At 41.7% G+C, this 16,211-nt stretch overlaps 2 protein-coding genes across 3 annotated transcripts in view; both read right to left on the bottom strand.

The window, feature by feature from the left end:
* Positions 1-9,622, bottom strand: part of plch1 (phospholipase C, eta 1) — a 60,542-nt gene extending 50,920 nt beyond the window's left edge. Inside the window, exons 1-2 of the mRNA XM_035154545.2 lie at positions 9,407-9,622; positions 1,612-1,713 (exon numbers count right to left, since the gene is read on the bottom strand). Coding sequence (XP_035010436.2) covers positions 1,612-1,690 — 79 coding nt within the window. The 5' untranslated portion in view covers positions 1,691-1,713; positions 9,407-9,622. The remainder of the gene's footprint in view (positions 1-1,611; positions 1,714-9,406) is intronic.
* A 1,713-nt stretch (positions 9,623-11,335) lies between these two features.
* Positions 11,336-16,111, bottom strand: c18h3orf33 (c18h3orf33 homolog (H. sapiens)). Of its 2 annotated transcripts, none has more exons than XM_035154049.2 (5): positions 15,797-16,111; positions 14,914-14,973; positions 14,057-14,216; positions 12,514-12,674; positions 11,336-12,419 (listed from the first exon to the last, which is right to left on the bottom strand). In XM_035154049.2, the coding sequence occupies exons 1-5, from the start codon at positions 16,094-16,096 to the stop codon at positions 12,168-12,170; spliced, it is 933 nt and encodes a 310-aa protein (XP_035009940.2). In that variant the 5' UTR covers positions 16,097-16,111; the 3' UTR covers positions 11,336-12,167. The 2 variants fall into 2 exon arrangements, with proteins under 2 accessions (XP_035009940.2, XP_035009939.2); XM_035154048.2 differs by having other exon boundaries at positions 11,336-12,422; positions 15,797-16,029.
* Positions 16,112-16,211: the final 100 nt, after the last annotated feature.

Genomic DNA, 16,211 nt, shown 5'->3' with positions numbered 1-16,211 from the left:
CACATTAGAGCAACAACTTCTGTTACTTAAACATTCATGATTTGATCCAATGATTTATAGGGGCCTGCATTCGCTGTCACATCGTGCTCTTCTCTGTCAGGGCTACGTGTTTTGATTTGTTGTGCTGACTCTTTCAATCTTTTACTTTCTTTTGTGATGATAGTTTCCATGTGCTGCAGTAACTGAACCAAGACTGTGTATATTGTTATCACCGAAAATCTGCAGTAAAACCGTTTTGAACTGAGTCAGACCCACAGCAGTGTTTTTCTTTTTCTGCTAAAAAATTCATGATTCTGGAAAAACTGCTGCATTAAGTTGCTGTACATATAAATTGAAAAAGTCTTTATAAGCTTTATTGAATTTAAGGTGACTGAAGGTGGAGATATGTGCTCTACTGAGAGCTATTCTAGTTTGCCTTTTCTTGACAGTGGATCATTTTTGAAATGCTCCAGAGAGTTACGGACAGGAAGGAGCAGCCACAGTGAGCTGTGAGATAAAGAGCTGCAGGCGACAGGCTCCACACCTCCAACTTCTCAGCAACTACTTTCACTTTACTCTGCTGTATGCAGACTCATGCAGCATAAAATCAGATTATTGTCATTATTGTCTGGCTCAACTGAGATCTTCACGATCGCCACTTAAATGACATCAATTGACCATAGACTGTGGAAGAAAAGAACGTTTGGCTTGAAAATGAAAAAGGTAGAAAATGGGTGAAATCCCCATAAATGGAATAATATCCTTATTTTCTAAGAATGACAGAGGGGGAAACAGACACACACTTGTGTTTACTCTCTGCATCAATCGGGTCAATTCATCATCCACGGAAGGGGGCTGAATCAGTCAAGCTGCTGCAGGGGTGGGATGTGGGATCAGGCTGTACTTAGTCAGGTTGTTGCTTTAAGTGGTCTGTGTGCTGTAGGTGTGACAGCCACAGAGGCAGATAGCTCCTTCAAAGATTTGTCAGTGTGCAGCCTCATCGCCTCGAAACCCATAAACCAAGATCCATACGATGCTGCAACAAACTGTATCTGAATTCAGCTTTAAGGAGGATGAAAGGGGAAAATGCACGATTTGCTGCGGTTTATCAAATAGTGAATTTGATATAACTCACAGGCATAAACTGGTATGTAGATGCATTATGTGTCAGGGTGATTCAGTTGATGCAAACATACAAGCACACCCTTCTCTTTTTTAACTTGTACATGTTTGGCTCCACTGTATCAGTACTAATGTGTATGAATAGCAATTCATGTCATGTGATGCAGCCTGCCTATAAAAAAGATGTCTTGTATTTACACTTACTAAAGACACAGCATCCACCTTTAATGAATTTCTAATGAGGGTTTTCACTGGTGTGACACAATGATTTGTGTTTAACAATTAACAATAATCACGTTTCATTGAACACTGTAGCTGTTGTGCTGTTTGCCATCAGGAACATTAGTGGAGATGAGGCTCCCTCTACTGTTCATTCCCATGACATACAGTTATCTGTATGAGAAAGTGCAGCATTATCTTCTGTCCTGTATACAGCATTATTCCAGTGTGTGTGTGTGTGTGTGTGTTTGTGTTGTTTGTGTGTTGTGTGTGTGTGTGCCTGACACTTACCATGGAAGATGCTGTTGTCTGTGAGGAAGTGCCGTCGGTATTGTGGCTCTCCCTTTCTGTTCACCACCCAGGAGCTCATGTTGAGAGGTGGACGGCAAACAGCTGGACCCAAGAGAGAGGAGAGAATTGTATAAGGGTTACATAGCATACTATAACAGTGCACACGTATATGCATATATATAGGAGCCAACTCATAAATGACATGAAAAGGTTATAAGATAAAAAGTTGGGACGTTTTTTCATAGACCATTTTCTGCCTTCATTTAATTAAACTATTAAATGTGTTACTCATGGAAAACATTTTCTCACCATTGACTTTAATTAAATTTGAGACAATATTTCAGGACTGATTAAAGATTTATACTATATATTTTTTTTATAAATAAAAAGGACACATTTTGCTGGACAAATTATGCTAAATATATTTTAAGAGTTACTTAAAAAAGTTAAAGTCAAGGAGGATTTTAAATTGCAAACATCACAGATTGTGACTTAAGTATCCCAGATGTGCTAGACCTGCAATACAAGACCAAAATTCAACCTCTAATGAATTAAATGAATGAAAGTGACCTCTTTCCTGTCTGATCCCATCTATCCAGCCACTTCTCCTTTCTTCATCTTTTTCTCCACAACATGTGTTTCCCATTTATCTTCTCTGATTCTCCTCGCCATTATTCCCGGATTCCCAATTTTCCACCACTTCCTCCTGATCACTTTTCATTCCTGCCTCCCTGACAGCCAGTTTCCCCGTCTAGTGTTTCCCCACCTGTTGCTCGTCGGTCTCCGTGTGATTTACTGTTTCCGACTACAAAAACTTTCTCTCTCCATGTTTCTCACACACACACACACACACACACACAGAGGAGATGTATAGATCTGGACAGGCTCGGAGCCTCTGGGACAGTTATTGGTGTCTGGTGCCGGCTAATGTGAGGAGAGGTGACCGTCTGGTCCAACCCGTCGAGCTCATGGGTCAAGTACCTTTGAGGTGAGAGCACCAACTCACTTTATAACACAGAAGCCTGTGATGTGTGTGGTGCCTATGACAGACATGATCTGTTAACATGACACCAGTCTCATGATGAATCAGGGTTCATGATACAGAACTCAGCCCAAAAGTACTTAGAAGGAATTTTACTAGTGTTTTACAATGAAAACAATCTCAGAATCAGATTACATGAGAAATATTAGGTTTCTATTCCTTTGGGCGATGGTTATACAGCAGCTTTTTACCATAGCAGTTTACATAGTACTTCAGAATTTTTTTCTCTTTCACACACATGCGCTGATGGAGCAATGGAGGTGCCACGCAAGATGATTCCCTGCACATCAGGTTTGACTTGGGGTTCAGTGTCTTGCCCAACGGCACTTCAACATGTAGACACAAGGAGCCAGGGATCAAACTACCAACCTAAAGAATGTTGGACATCCCGCTCTACCAATCCGAGCCGCAGCCCTCTAGGAGACTGACCTCTTGTAAAAAAAAAAAAGACCCCACAGGTCATTTGTGCTGCACCTTATTACGACCCATAGTTACATTTTATTGCTGGGTGACCTCTAGCAGCCATAGTAATTATTACCTGGAGCAGAGGAGGAAGTCAGGTGAAGTATTATAAAGAGCAGCGAGGCTCATGTGAGGTGGAGGATGAACGGGTCAAAAAAACACAATATTTTTCCTAAAGTTATAGTAAGCATGAGGAAGAAGGTCCAGTATATTTGTCATAATTTGGGCACTATGTTCGAAGATTTTGGTCCTATCGGGGGGGGGTGTTCAGGATGGAGGAACGACATGTTGACTGAGTTGTTGCATGGAGTTAACTTTCCAAAAAATAAAACATTTATGAAATATCCTGCAAAACTTTGAAAACTAAGAGTGGATATTTCAGCTCATGCTCTAAGTACAATCTGATGCTTTGGTTGAGAGCAAAACAAATAAATGTAAATAAATGTAAAAATAAACTGTAAATCATAATTTCTGCTCGAAAGTAAAACATCTGTGTAGTGGAAGGGTTTAAACCTGTAAAACCACACATACACTCAATCTGAGGCTTTTCTTCACAGCCAATTCAACTCAGCATCACCTCGTGCCCTCAAGGCCTCGGAGCTGCTCTGAACTCACTGTAGAGCACAGTCCCTTGTGGCTTACAGCTTAATTATAGAATGATGTTTCTAAATTACTGTTTGATTTCACAACAGAGTCCAAATTAGAGGTAGGAGCCGAGCAGAGGTGGATGACTGGGGTTATTGTTAGAGCAGCTTTGGAACGTCAGGTTGTGATACAGCTAAATTACAGGAATCCACCATAAACACTGAAGTCAAGAAGTCACCAGAATGTGAGGGTGAGCAGGGATAGGCAGCAAAATAACACAATCTTGGTATTGGTGCATTTTGTTGTTCATAATTATGACAATGTCACAAAAATAACTTCAGATGTTTATAAAGAAACAAGCCCTTGTCAATTATTGGTATACAACTATTTGCACACTAGTGTTTTATCATAAATTTTTGCCAAAATCGACTACCCCCATGTTATCAAATTGAATTAATGATTTTACACTATTCTTAAGAAAGTGCGTTACACGAGAAATTTGACACATCTTTCTCTGTCCATTAAAATTAAGCTACACTATAGACTGTATATAAAGATGGACGACGTGGCAGCACCCCAAAAGTGAAGACAAAATATCTTGATCGCCCCTCGGTGGCTGGCTGCAGTATAGGTCATAAACCCAACCGTCATTTTGGGGCAGTTTCTTTATCACCCTGCTGTAATTGTTCAGTAAGTTGGGTCTTTATTAGTTATTTGATTCTATGATAACGTCATGAAACTGATGATTGCTCGAGCATGTGTCTCATGTGCCGACAAACACTTGGTTTGTCGGCACATGAGAGATTTGTTTTTGTGTGTCTGCCATGTTCAGGTTAGTAGCGCTACTCTAACTCTGACTGCGTGTAACACTAGTAGCCCTTTCATCTGCAGGAGTGGCCAAACCTCCGGGGACTACAGTCTGTGCCTTCCTGTCAGATGGCTGGAAGAGAGCGCAGCTTAAAAACAAATTTTGTCTCACCGCCAAACTGCCTGATGAGCCACTCTGTCTCAGGGCGACAAGAAGTAGGCCGAGGATGCCCCCAAGTTGTCGTAGATATTCAAATCACGCTCAAGTAAAACAATATGAAGCATGTGAATGCAAAGATTTAGTGTTTGCACTTTCCCTCTCTGTCCTGCATCTTCAAATGTGTGTACAGACAAATTTCATCTGATATAACTAAGAATACAATTATACAGATCCAAGATGTCTGTGCTGTGCAGGTATATGTTTTAGAAGAAATAATGACTTCAGAAAGCTTTTCAGTCCTTTAAGTTAGCAGGACTACAGTATTTTCAGGGACTATATGACAAATATAATACGCCTACAATTTAAAGAAGACACTTTTATATTACATATTATTATACTATATGTTATTACACAATGAAAAACACTTATATTATATGTATGCGTCTTATCTTAACCTCCTTGCAAACTCTGATTTCCTTGTACAATAGTTTGAGTGCTGTCACTTTCGATTTGACGATCAGGCTTTACCTCTTGTTTACGACCTGAGTGATAACATCTGTGTCTTGTCGGAGTATAAAGGATTCAGTTCAGCTACAGATAAGTCACATTTTTGCTGTAGTTAAAGGATTTCGTTTTTTTTTATCATTTAAAGGAGATTGTGCTAATCGTTTGAGTGATAATGATATGTAGGTGCTTGTTCAGGGTTGTGCGGTATTGTGGAGTATTTGCTTGGAAGCTAATAGCAATAAAGTACAATTAACAACTCTGGTAAAGTGTATGCAATAATAATAATGTGTCAGAAATTGTCTTTATAATGCAGGTATACAAGCTCCATTGAAAGTCTTTCCTTAAAATGTACTTAAAGAGAAGAAGTCATGTCCTGTACGTTGTTACTGATGCCTCACAGTCTCACCAACCAGACATCCAAGACAAACTTTTAAAGCAGGCGTCATCACTGACAGAGACGATGAACAAACCTATGACCATAAGACAGAATTTATAATAAAGTAGAGAGTGATCAAGTATAGTGGCATAAAAGCATCTCGAACAAGGGCCTGCTCAGCACGCGCACACAAAGAGAGCAGCATCTGTCACTCCACACTGACACATGCCAGAGAGCACTCCACTTGGACATAAATAATGAGACACACAATGGCTGCTCTATTTTATTTGATGTGACCAGCTGGGTGATTATCAGCCATGGGAATAATAAAGACATCTGCATAATGTGGCTCAGTGGATTCAGTTCCATCACAGCATAGTTACCATGCCTGTAGTGATTTTTATAACGTGTTTATTAAGACTTAGACTTTATCGTCTGAATATTTCATGTCTGTGAGTGTGTGTGTATATCCCTGTGTGTATACCACAGATTGTATATAAAGAGGGACGACATGACGGCTCCCAATAGGGATGCCAAAGCCTCTATATCGCCGTGGTGGCTAAATGAATCATAGGTCATAAATTCCTCCTCCTCCATGTTAATAGATGGGACATGGGTCCAACTAAAAGTCAAAGTACACGTTAAATAAATCTTTCTCAAAGATGGTTTCTGTAATTTTTCGGTAGTTCTCATCACACTCATGTATGTCCAGGTGCTAAATTCTCTGGTAAGTTTGGTTTGAAGTTGTTAAAGACCAGTTGTGAAACACCATGATTGACAGCTGAGACTGACTCACTGGTCAAGTGTGTGTATCGGCGAGAACTTGCTACCACGGCTCCATCCACTGTGCCAGCTCCAAATGCACAAGATGGCATGAATGGGATATTTTGGCTTCATTTCTGTAGAGTGGGAGGAAGTGGAGTAGGGTGCATTTTTCTATAGAAACTGTGGTGTATACATGTTACCATGATACCTTCCTTAAATCTGTAATTGCACATGGATAAAAAGAGCTTCAGAAAATGTGGAGCAGGCTCATACACAACACACTGTATGTTACTCTCTTCATAGGAATCAATTGGGAAGGCTTGGGATCCTAATGGCACTCAGCCTGTAAACCCCCTCGCTGTTCTAGAGAGTCAATGAGTAGCTTGTAATTGCCTGTTAAGCAGTTATCAGAGCAGAGAGTAAACAGTCTTGGTATGCTGATGGCTAGACAGATGGCTTCACGGTACCGAACGAGTGCTCCCTAACTAACTCATAAACAAAAGTGTGGCAACATCCATTTTCTATACCACTTATCCTTTTGAGGGTCGCAGGGGGAGCTGGAGCCAATCGCAGCCAACATTGGCAATAGGCTGGCTCCACACTGTCAGCCTATCACAGGTCATGACAGGCTCACGTTTACACCTAAGGACGATTTAGAGTCTCCTATCAACCCAACAGTCTTGGGGCTATCGGAGGAAGCCGGAGAACACAAACATGGGGAGAACAGTCAAAGCCCACACAGACAGGCTGGGATTCAAACCCTCTTTCTGTGAGGTAACAGGGATAACCACTACGCCACTGTGCCGCCTAACATGGTAAATAAGATTTATGTGGGGTCATGGTCATGTTAAATACTTGTAGTGTTTGGTGAATCGATACAGTTTGTATTCCTTCTAATAATGAATGAAACTGAATTATCTATTCATTGGCCGTTTGTTTACCAGTCTGAAGTTCCTATTTTTTATACTTATTGCTTAACAATTAATCATGTTTTTCTCAAGGTTTAATATTACCTAAGAGGAACATCGTCAGACATGAGGGCTGTAACTAACAATTTCATTATCGATCCATTTGCTTCACATTTGAGAAGATGGAACCAAGTTGAAACATTCAAACAGTCCTGTTTGAGCTTTTGACCTGATAAGGAGACAGAGTGAAGCTTGAGGCAGTGAGGTTACTGAGGGGTCAGCGTTGGGTTACACAGACGCAGGATGGACAGTGACACTATCTGAGCATGTCGACAGTCAATTTATGGGGTTGTAAAAACAAAAATGGTGAAAACAAAGGGGTCAGCGTCAATATTTAAGGCTGATATACTGATATAATGATGTTTGAAAGTGAAACACAGTTTGACTGAGCAGAATAATAAAACTTCCTTAGTGTTGCACACTGTAAACAATGGTCAAACATTTGTCAATTTTTCTGTCTCGGTCTCCAGCGTGTGAAATACATGCCATGTTCTTTTTAAAAACTTTAGGGGCTAAATCTTATTTAAAATTTTGTGCATGCACGTGTGTGAGGTAGAACGTGGGTATGGAGGAGTCGTCTCGCTTTACCGTGGAATTGAGGGATGGGTAAAGTCATAAGTCAAAGCCTCAGATCTATTTCAAGCAGAGACTCCCCCTGACTCTCCCTCCTGTTCCTATCCTTTACTTTTACTCTCTCAAGTTTTTAGACTCAACTTCCTGCTTGTCCTGATCAGTGTCCTCGTGGACAAGAGGGAGCTGTTCATTTTCTGCAGGAGTGAGAGAAGTTGGGTAAAAAAGGGATGAACACGGTTTCCCATCGCTCCCACAGTACATATTAGTGGCAGCTTGTTTATTTATCGAATATTGTGCACGAAAGAAAAGCTGCTCCCTGCTTTTTCATTTCAGTCTTGTGCCTTCATATAAGCCTTCAGAGTTTGGTTCATTCAATCCCAAACTGTTCCTCCTCTGTCCTCCCTTTTTTTTCCAACAAGCAACTTCAATTATTCATGAGAGATCACAGCACCCACAAAGAGTCGTGTTTCCACTCTGACAAACCTACACCAGCAAGCTGATACACTGCTCACAATACTCCAAGTCACATAATAACAAGGGAGTCACTTTACGGCTGATGCATTCCTCCACACACACTCACACACACACACACACACACACACACACACACACACACACACAGCAGCTACAGTGCATGTGGGTGTGTGATGGAACAGCCTCCCAGTGACTCTTTATTGTGACAGCAGATAAAACAAATGGCTGAGAAACACGAGTTAACTGCAGATTTAAAAGTGGATGTATTTGGACGTGAGGCCCAGGCGCCTGTATCCATTTACATACAAACTGACAAAGATGCTCCATATGTTTGGTGTTGACAACACACACTGAGGTTTATCACACGGCAGCAGGCGTGGAGAATTACTTAGGGGTGCATCTCAGTGAGTGTATACACCAGCTTTCTGTCTCTTTAAATCTCTTTGTCTTTCACACCCCGGCCTACTACACACAACCCACTCAAATCAAATAAAAAAAAATCCCCCAAGGACCCTCTGTGATGGGGGACTGCCCCCAGCTCTTTCTCTCTGGGATGGCAACCGGCTGAGTGTAATAAAGGCCTTTGTTACGCTGCCCTGCTGCAAATCTCTGCTGCTAAAACACACCGGGGGGAAAGGAGTGAGTTGCAAGCAGGAAGAAAATTATTTAGTTTTTATTTCAATCACACCAATCTATAATCAACTCTGGAAGCAAATGAGCCCGAACAAAAGTGCATGACAAAAAACAAACGAGGGATCCCATCGGCTCAGGGGAATAGTGTTTGTCAGAATGAAGCAGGAATAAATCAAACAATGGAAATTGATGCATGAGGTGGGGCAGTAAAGATAAGAAGCGACACTTCCTGTGTGGTTGTATTACTGAGCCTGAGTGTCCAGGAACACAGGTTTAACAAGTGCACACATGCATGGATACTGTACACACTGACCTACCAACAGTGCATTTAAAGTGACAGCTGACTGTGTGCAGACAAGTCAATAAAAGTGCCTCATTAGATGAATTAAAAACTTTAAAGCTGCTGTCTTATTATTAAAATATGTGATGATGAACTCACTTACTTCTGTCCCTTCAGTCTCAGATGGTGAACCCACGTTGTCAGCCTCCTCACAGGATCTTCCCACTCTGACCACAACAGTTTTCCTTCACACTCGGAAACTCCATGACAATGAGTGTAGATGAGTCAAAGTGGAAGAAGCAGTAAAGTGTAAAATAGTCCCAGTGGTTTGGTATCAGAGAGCAAAGGGGCCAGCAACTTCCCTGGTGTGGGCAAGTGCAAGTAGCCACCACTACAACCAGCACAGAGGCTTTTCAAATGACTGCTCCTGGTGTGGGGCCAGAGTGTCTGGCAAAGCCTGGACTGGATCCCGGAGTGGGCTGTTGCTCCATAGGAGACTAAAGACATGATCATTCAGTCCTTCATTCAAATTAAGAGTGACAATAAGAATAATAAGACAATAGAAGTAAGAGTAATTAAAATAAATCAAAGCTGAGGAACTTTTGAAGCTGAAAATCCTTAATACCCTTTTAGCAATGTAATAACATCCTGTTGTTCTTCCATTAAATTGGGTGAAATGTTAATTATACTATATTTGACATTAAAATATAGGCCAAATATTAGGCCATCATTTAGTAGAGATGATGATTAATCCTAAATCCTCACTTGAAGTCCAACATTTTTTTATCTAAACATAGCACCAATACTATTTCTCCTTAACAGTTACTTCAAGATTAAATCTGGACAAATTGTAAGTATAAACCAGGATGCTTGGATTTAATTTAACCTATTTTATTAATTTGGTTGAGTTTAGTTAATTTTATTACGTTTGGTGAATTTCAACAAATTTATGTCATCGAGGTCTAAAACTGTATTTTAGTTTTTCTTATTTCTATAGATTTACACGCACCTCACACCATATACACACCCAACTATCAAAAGCAATAATTTGTGTCCATCTATGACCTGTATTAGTTATTACTTCTATCTCAATGAGGTCATGTTTACACCTCTGTTCGTATCTTTGTTTGTTTGTAAACAAGATTAGGCAAAGACGATTGGACAGATTACCACGACACGTGGTGGAAGGAAGCAGCAGAAGATCCAGGTCACTTTCACTTTTTTCACTTATGATAGAGTGTTTTTAAGCTTTTTTATTGATTTCTCAGAGAACAATTCATGGATCTTCAAAGAAATGTGTGTGCAAGTTGATGCAAATCAGAAGAAAAATCTGGATCTATTGAATCCAAATGTGGTTTCATATGGGGACTAAGGTATGAGCTCTCTGTGCCATACTCTCAGATCAGATGGATGTCCATATATTTAAAGTCAAAGATTGATTAACAGTTGCAAATGACCTGCACAAATATAAAACAACTGTCAGTTAGTTTAGAAAAACGGATGTAGTTACTCTAGCTCATATATAATCCACTAAATCATTTGCACCACCTCATTGACCAGTGTAATTTCCCTGTGACCACTGGTTTAAGGAGCTTCACCCTGCCTCCCCCCCTTTTGTCTGTCTCAGCCGTGGTTTCCCTCCCACTCCTCCCTCACTGACAGTTCAAAGTCTGGCTGCAACAGCCATCAGAGCTGAAATGCACCTTACAATTTAAACCCGGCCCACCAATCAGGAGCCCGCTTGGGCAGTAACAGTCACTGGTGACATTTGCACAACAAAAGGGAGACTAGCTGATTCATCAACCCCCCCCTTTTCCTTCACCCCCTTTCCCCTCTACCGTGACTCCTCCTCTCTTGCTTTTGTGCTCAGACCCAAAATCCCCTTCTACCCCTTGTGACCCTCCTCCCCTCCGCACTAATCTCCTTGTGCCCATTGGATTGACTGCCTCGGTGCTACCTCTCCCTGCACCGAGACCCCCATCGAGCCTGCACCCCACAGGACACACATCACAGTCTGGCCTCGTTTGCAGGACCTCCTCCTTTGCCTTGCTTGGATGAAGCAGGAATACAAAAACCACAGCGCACACGGAAAAAAAAGCACAAGGTGTAATTTGGGCCATGAACAAAAAATACAATCACATGAGCATAATCCGGGACACACAGGAAATTTGCTCTGGGGCTTGTTCTTCACCAGGTGTAGACGAACACATCTTTATTTATCTCACTGTTTTACACATAGTGCTTCAAAATCCAAGGCCTCTTACAGGTTTGGTCACATTCCCAGTGCTTAAATACTGGTCACATTACACACACAAGGACCCTCTTCATTGGCACTTAAAGACCCCACCACACACCCTGCATGTAAGGCTCCCGTGGGGTTTGGGTCGGCCAATATAGAGTTCAGCCCCTTTGTATTTCACATTGGGTGTTTCTATAGCAACAGTGATTTCAGAGACGGACGAGTGGACCCCCGCACCCCCCACCCTCTGTCCATTTTGAACAATTAACATACCCCGCCCCCATCTTGTGTTTAGTGGGGTGTCCCACACACACACACACATGCACACAGGGGGCTGTGCTTAGTTGTAGGTTAATAGGGTGAAGTGAAAGCTGAGGGATTAGCACCAGGATGTGAGACATGGTTTCAAAAAACATTTTAAAATGAAAACGATGACAGAGTCAAAAGAAATCCACTTTGTGATATCAGGCAAATTAATACATCTTTCATTGCCTGAAAAGTGCATCTATCCCACAGGACAGCCGAGTAAATCTTCCCAAACAAAGCTGCCTGAACTCCCTTTTTACACTTTATGTACAGAACAGGAATGTTATATGAGTCCATAAATAGACTGAGGTCACATTTTGATGACATCAGAACTCGAGACACAATTGACTTTCTTTCCATTCTGCGTTGGATCAATCAGTCAAGTCCTTTTAAAGATCCTCCTCATCAGTCTGAGTAAAGCACTGTCCCTCCCGGCCTTGGACGCTCTCTCCCATAGGCTGTCCTCCTTCCAAAACCCCCGCCCCTTCCTCTCGGCCTTGACCTCTGCCCTGTGCAGCCGTTTGTGGAGACGCCAGTGGAGGCGAGAGTCAGGCCGGACTGCGATGGGTCCCCTGCGAGCAAGGCCGAGCTTCAGGACCTCTTCGTTCACACAGTAGCTCCATAACGACCCCTGCTGGACAACAGGAGATATTCAGAAAAGCTCATCAGACTCACTTATGACTCACAAACTGATAATTCTTTGTCTGAGTTTATGGAGGCCTCACCCTGCTTTGAGACACCAAACAGTGCAGTATGTCGTCCTCACGGCTGATCAGTTTCAGCCAGACCGTTTGGGCGGGGGCCAGGTTCTTCTGCAGCCAATCCCTCCCCTCTGGTGTCAGCTCCACTCCGGCAAGACGCACCAGCAATGGAGACCTGGACGCACCTGGAGAGGACAGAAAAGAGCCAGAGACCATATGTGTTACAAATAACATTGGTTATACTCTAAGTGACACGTGGAGTTTCATCTTCCAAAAGTGGCTTTATACACAATCTGCATGACACTAAAAGAAATTTAATTTTCTTTGTATTATTTCAATGAGGTAATGTGATTGTTTAATAGCCACATCTTATTTCTCATGTCTCTCAGGTCATTTGTTTTGTTTTCTTTATGCAACTACAGTATAGTTGCCTTCAGAAATGCACTGAACATGTTTCTGAAATTATCCAGAGAGAAAGCACATGTCTGAGCACATGTTTGCTCCTGAGATTTTCCGGAGAGTTTTCCTGCCAGCTCCCCCAAGTGAAATGTCCAGAAAATGTAAGTGAGCCCATGTGAGAATGAAGCAGGAAAAGGTCTGGAAAATTCCCAGCGAGTAAGTGGGCATGTTGATGACGTTTATAATATGCGAAGGACTATAAAAAATAAATAAAACGAAAACTAATATCTCCGGATGAAAAGAGGAGCCATAGACACTGGGGTCGATGTGCTGTAAACAAAAATGCTTTGTACTTTGCAGCTGAATCTATACGACATTGTCTGCCTCCTACGTGCACTCTAGAGACACCACCGCCTGTTGTTGTGAACACGTCTGGTCTGGACAATCTCCTGCTATGTTCTTCAAAGGAAAATTCCATAAAATTGGGTCCAGACATTTTTATAGAGTTTGCAATAGAATAGTCACATTTTCTACCAAATTCTCATTTAAATAAGGCATCTAATACATTTTATACATGTAGACTGAATTTAGAATTTAGATTTAAAGTGTCAGGCCCACTTTAATCATGATTGTTGAGAATATAAGTAAATCACAGAAAATGCTGACCAACTGTGACAAGAACAGATGTGAGATGTTGTAGGTCAAGTGGGACAAAGGTAATATTTGAAATTGCTGGATGACGCTGGTCCGTTCATGTGAGTCCTTCACACTGAAGTTGCTGATGGAGCACTCAGTATGAAGCCTCCTGATGTTATTGCTCAGTGAGTACTATGATTCAATATGACAGCTAACAGGCTTACCTGCAACTCTTGCTTAGGGTAAGATGATAAAATGCATCTGGGCCCGACTTTACAAAGTAAAGAAAAATGTAACGATGACATTTTTCCTGTAACTAGATGAGAAGGTTAAGTTATTACACTATGGAACTGATGAGAGAAGCAGGAAGTGAGATTTGAGCTTTGGGACAGACCCAGACTACTGGCGAGTTGTTCTAGTGAAGGACAGACTCCAGTAAATAGACAGAACAATTTCATAGATAAAGCACTGGTTTTGAACTGTACCTGTTCAAATGCACTCGTGATTTCTTTAAAACAATGCCCCGCTTTACCCTTGTATTTGTGAAGTAGTGGTGAGAGGACTGGCAGATGAATCGGGACATGCTCCACTTCAAGTCCTTTCTCTGTGACGGAGTGAACTTTCCCACGAAGGCTGACGTTCCTCTCGATGAAACGAGCCGGGATCTCAGACGCAGCTTGAAATTTGGTGATCTGAGGAGGTGGAACGGGTGGAAACGTTTCATGACTCTTGGGTTTCATGTGTGAAAATTCCATTTATTAACATCAAACTGGTGAATGGAAGGAGCCTTTTTCTGTTAAATCTGCAGAGAGGATTATTAGTGTCTAAATTTAGCCTGAAATAAAGTGGGTAAGCTATTATTTGGTGTGTGGTGTGGTGTTTTAGTTTATTAAATTTAAAAAATGTGCATTGAAGTGTACATAGGCAAAGTTACATTTTCAGGACAATAAAGATTATTTCCAGGTAATTTTTTATCAAATTCCAGATTGTTTCCATGACTGGAAAAGAATAATCTAAATTTCCCGGTTTTCCAGGATGCGTGGGAACCCTGTTTTTCACTTTCTTTAATATTGTGTTTTTCAACATATTCATTGATTTCTCAGAGAATAATTCAGGAATGCAGATTTTTTTTAATTAGACATGTTTAGGGGACTGATATTTATGATTGTGAGCAATTTGGTGCAGATCCAAATAAAAATCTGTATGTAGTGAATTCAAATGTGGTTTCATAAGGTGACTGGTGGGCCTTGGCGGAGGTTTGCGCTCTACTGAGTCCCATTCCAGTTTTAATGAAGGAATAGGCAACATCAAATGCATTAAATGAAAAGTTTGCACCTAACCTGTCTCAGTTTGTTGTTTATTCAAACAGTGTGTGTCTTTATCTCTTACCAGTTTGATGCTCCTTGCAATTATCAGAACACCAGCAATCGCCAGCCCAGTGCTTATGTTCTGTGTTAGAGACAAGAGAGCAGTGAAGGGCAGTGAGCCAACAGGACGACAGTGATGTCATTGACTTAGCTGAACATGTGCTGAACACTGACAGTGAGAAAAACACAGAGGTATAAACCCACAGGGGTCAAAATGTGATGCCTGAGAGGACATGAAATCAATGAGGAGGGTTTCTCCAAACAAATCTGAAATGGATTAATTGGATGTAGATGCAGGTGTCGCTGGGTTCTACATGTCCATATATTTGCACATCCACGCTCATGCATCACCAGTCAGTTGCAGTTCAATGGAGGCTCAAGCCCAGTGACTATGAGAACACACAGACACAGGGCTATAACCCCACTGGGGTCAACTGGTGATGCTTGACACATTATCAGATCAATAAGGTGGATTATTGGAGATAAAAAAAAACTCCATTAACCCACATTTGTGACATTTGTTTTACCGAAGAATCTGCAACTGATAAACTAGATATAGATGCAGGTGGCTGCAGGTTCTGTATGTGAGTGAATATATTTGCACATCATGCATCACCAGTCAGCTGCAGCTCAATGGAGGCTCAAGCACAGAGACAATGAGAAACACATGTGGGTATAAACCCACTGGGGTCAACTGGTGATGTCTGACAGGATATCAGATCAATAAGGTGGATTATTGGGGATCTAAATCTCCATTAACCCACATTTGTGACATTTCTTAACAAATTAATCTACAACTGTTAGATTAGATGTAGCTGCAGGTGCTGTGTGTCCATGATGGGAGTATATTTGCACATCCATGCTCATGCATCACCAGTCAGCTGCAGGTCGGTGGAGGCTCCTACCCGCACAATAGTCAAATGATCATCTGCGAGCTGTGATATGACAGACACGACGTTGTGAGACGCCGGGTCTCCTCGCTGTCTCTGTCTGTCCGCCCCTGCAGCGGCAGCCTCGGTCTCTGTCTCTCTGGAACTCGCCGGCATGTTGTTGACATTTTCTCTAGACGCATCCGGCCGTCGCTCCGCCCCCTCGGCGGCAGGATCGCTTGCTTGTGTGGAGTCTCCGCCCTGTGGTCTGCTGTGGACATGACAGGACTGATTGCATTGTGATGATGATAAATAAATATACGATGTAAAGCTCATCCAAAAAAAATCACATCCATGTGCGCTTTGCGATTTGGATGCAAAAGTTGATAAGTTCCGTAATTTACACTTTGAACACGTGGAGGATAAAAGTTGCTCGTGCACGTTGCAGCCG

This window comes from Hippoglossus stenolepis, chromosome 4, assembly GCF_022539355.2.
Source record: "Hippoglossus stenolepis isolate QCI-W04-F060 chromosome 4, HSTE1.2, whole genome shotgun sequence".
Lineage (NCBI taxonomy): Eukaryota > Metazoa > Chordata > Actinopteri > Pleuronectiformes > Pleuronectidae > Hippoglossus > Hippoglossus stenolepis.
The sequence above is the reverse complement of the archived record's forward strand: the minus strand, read 5'-3'. Positions and strand labels throughout refer to the sequence as shown.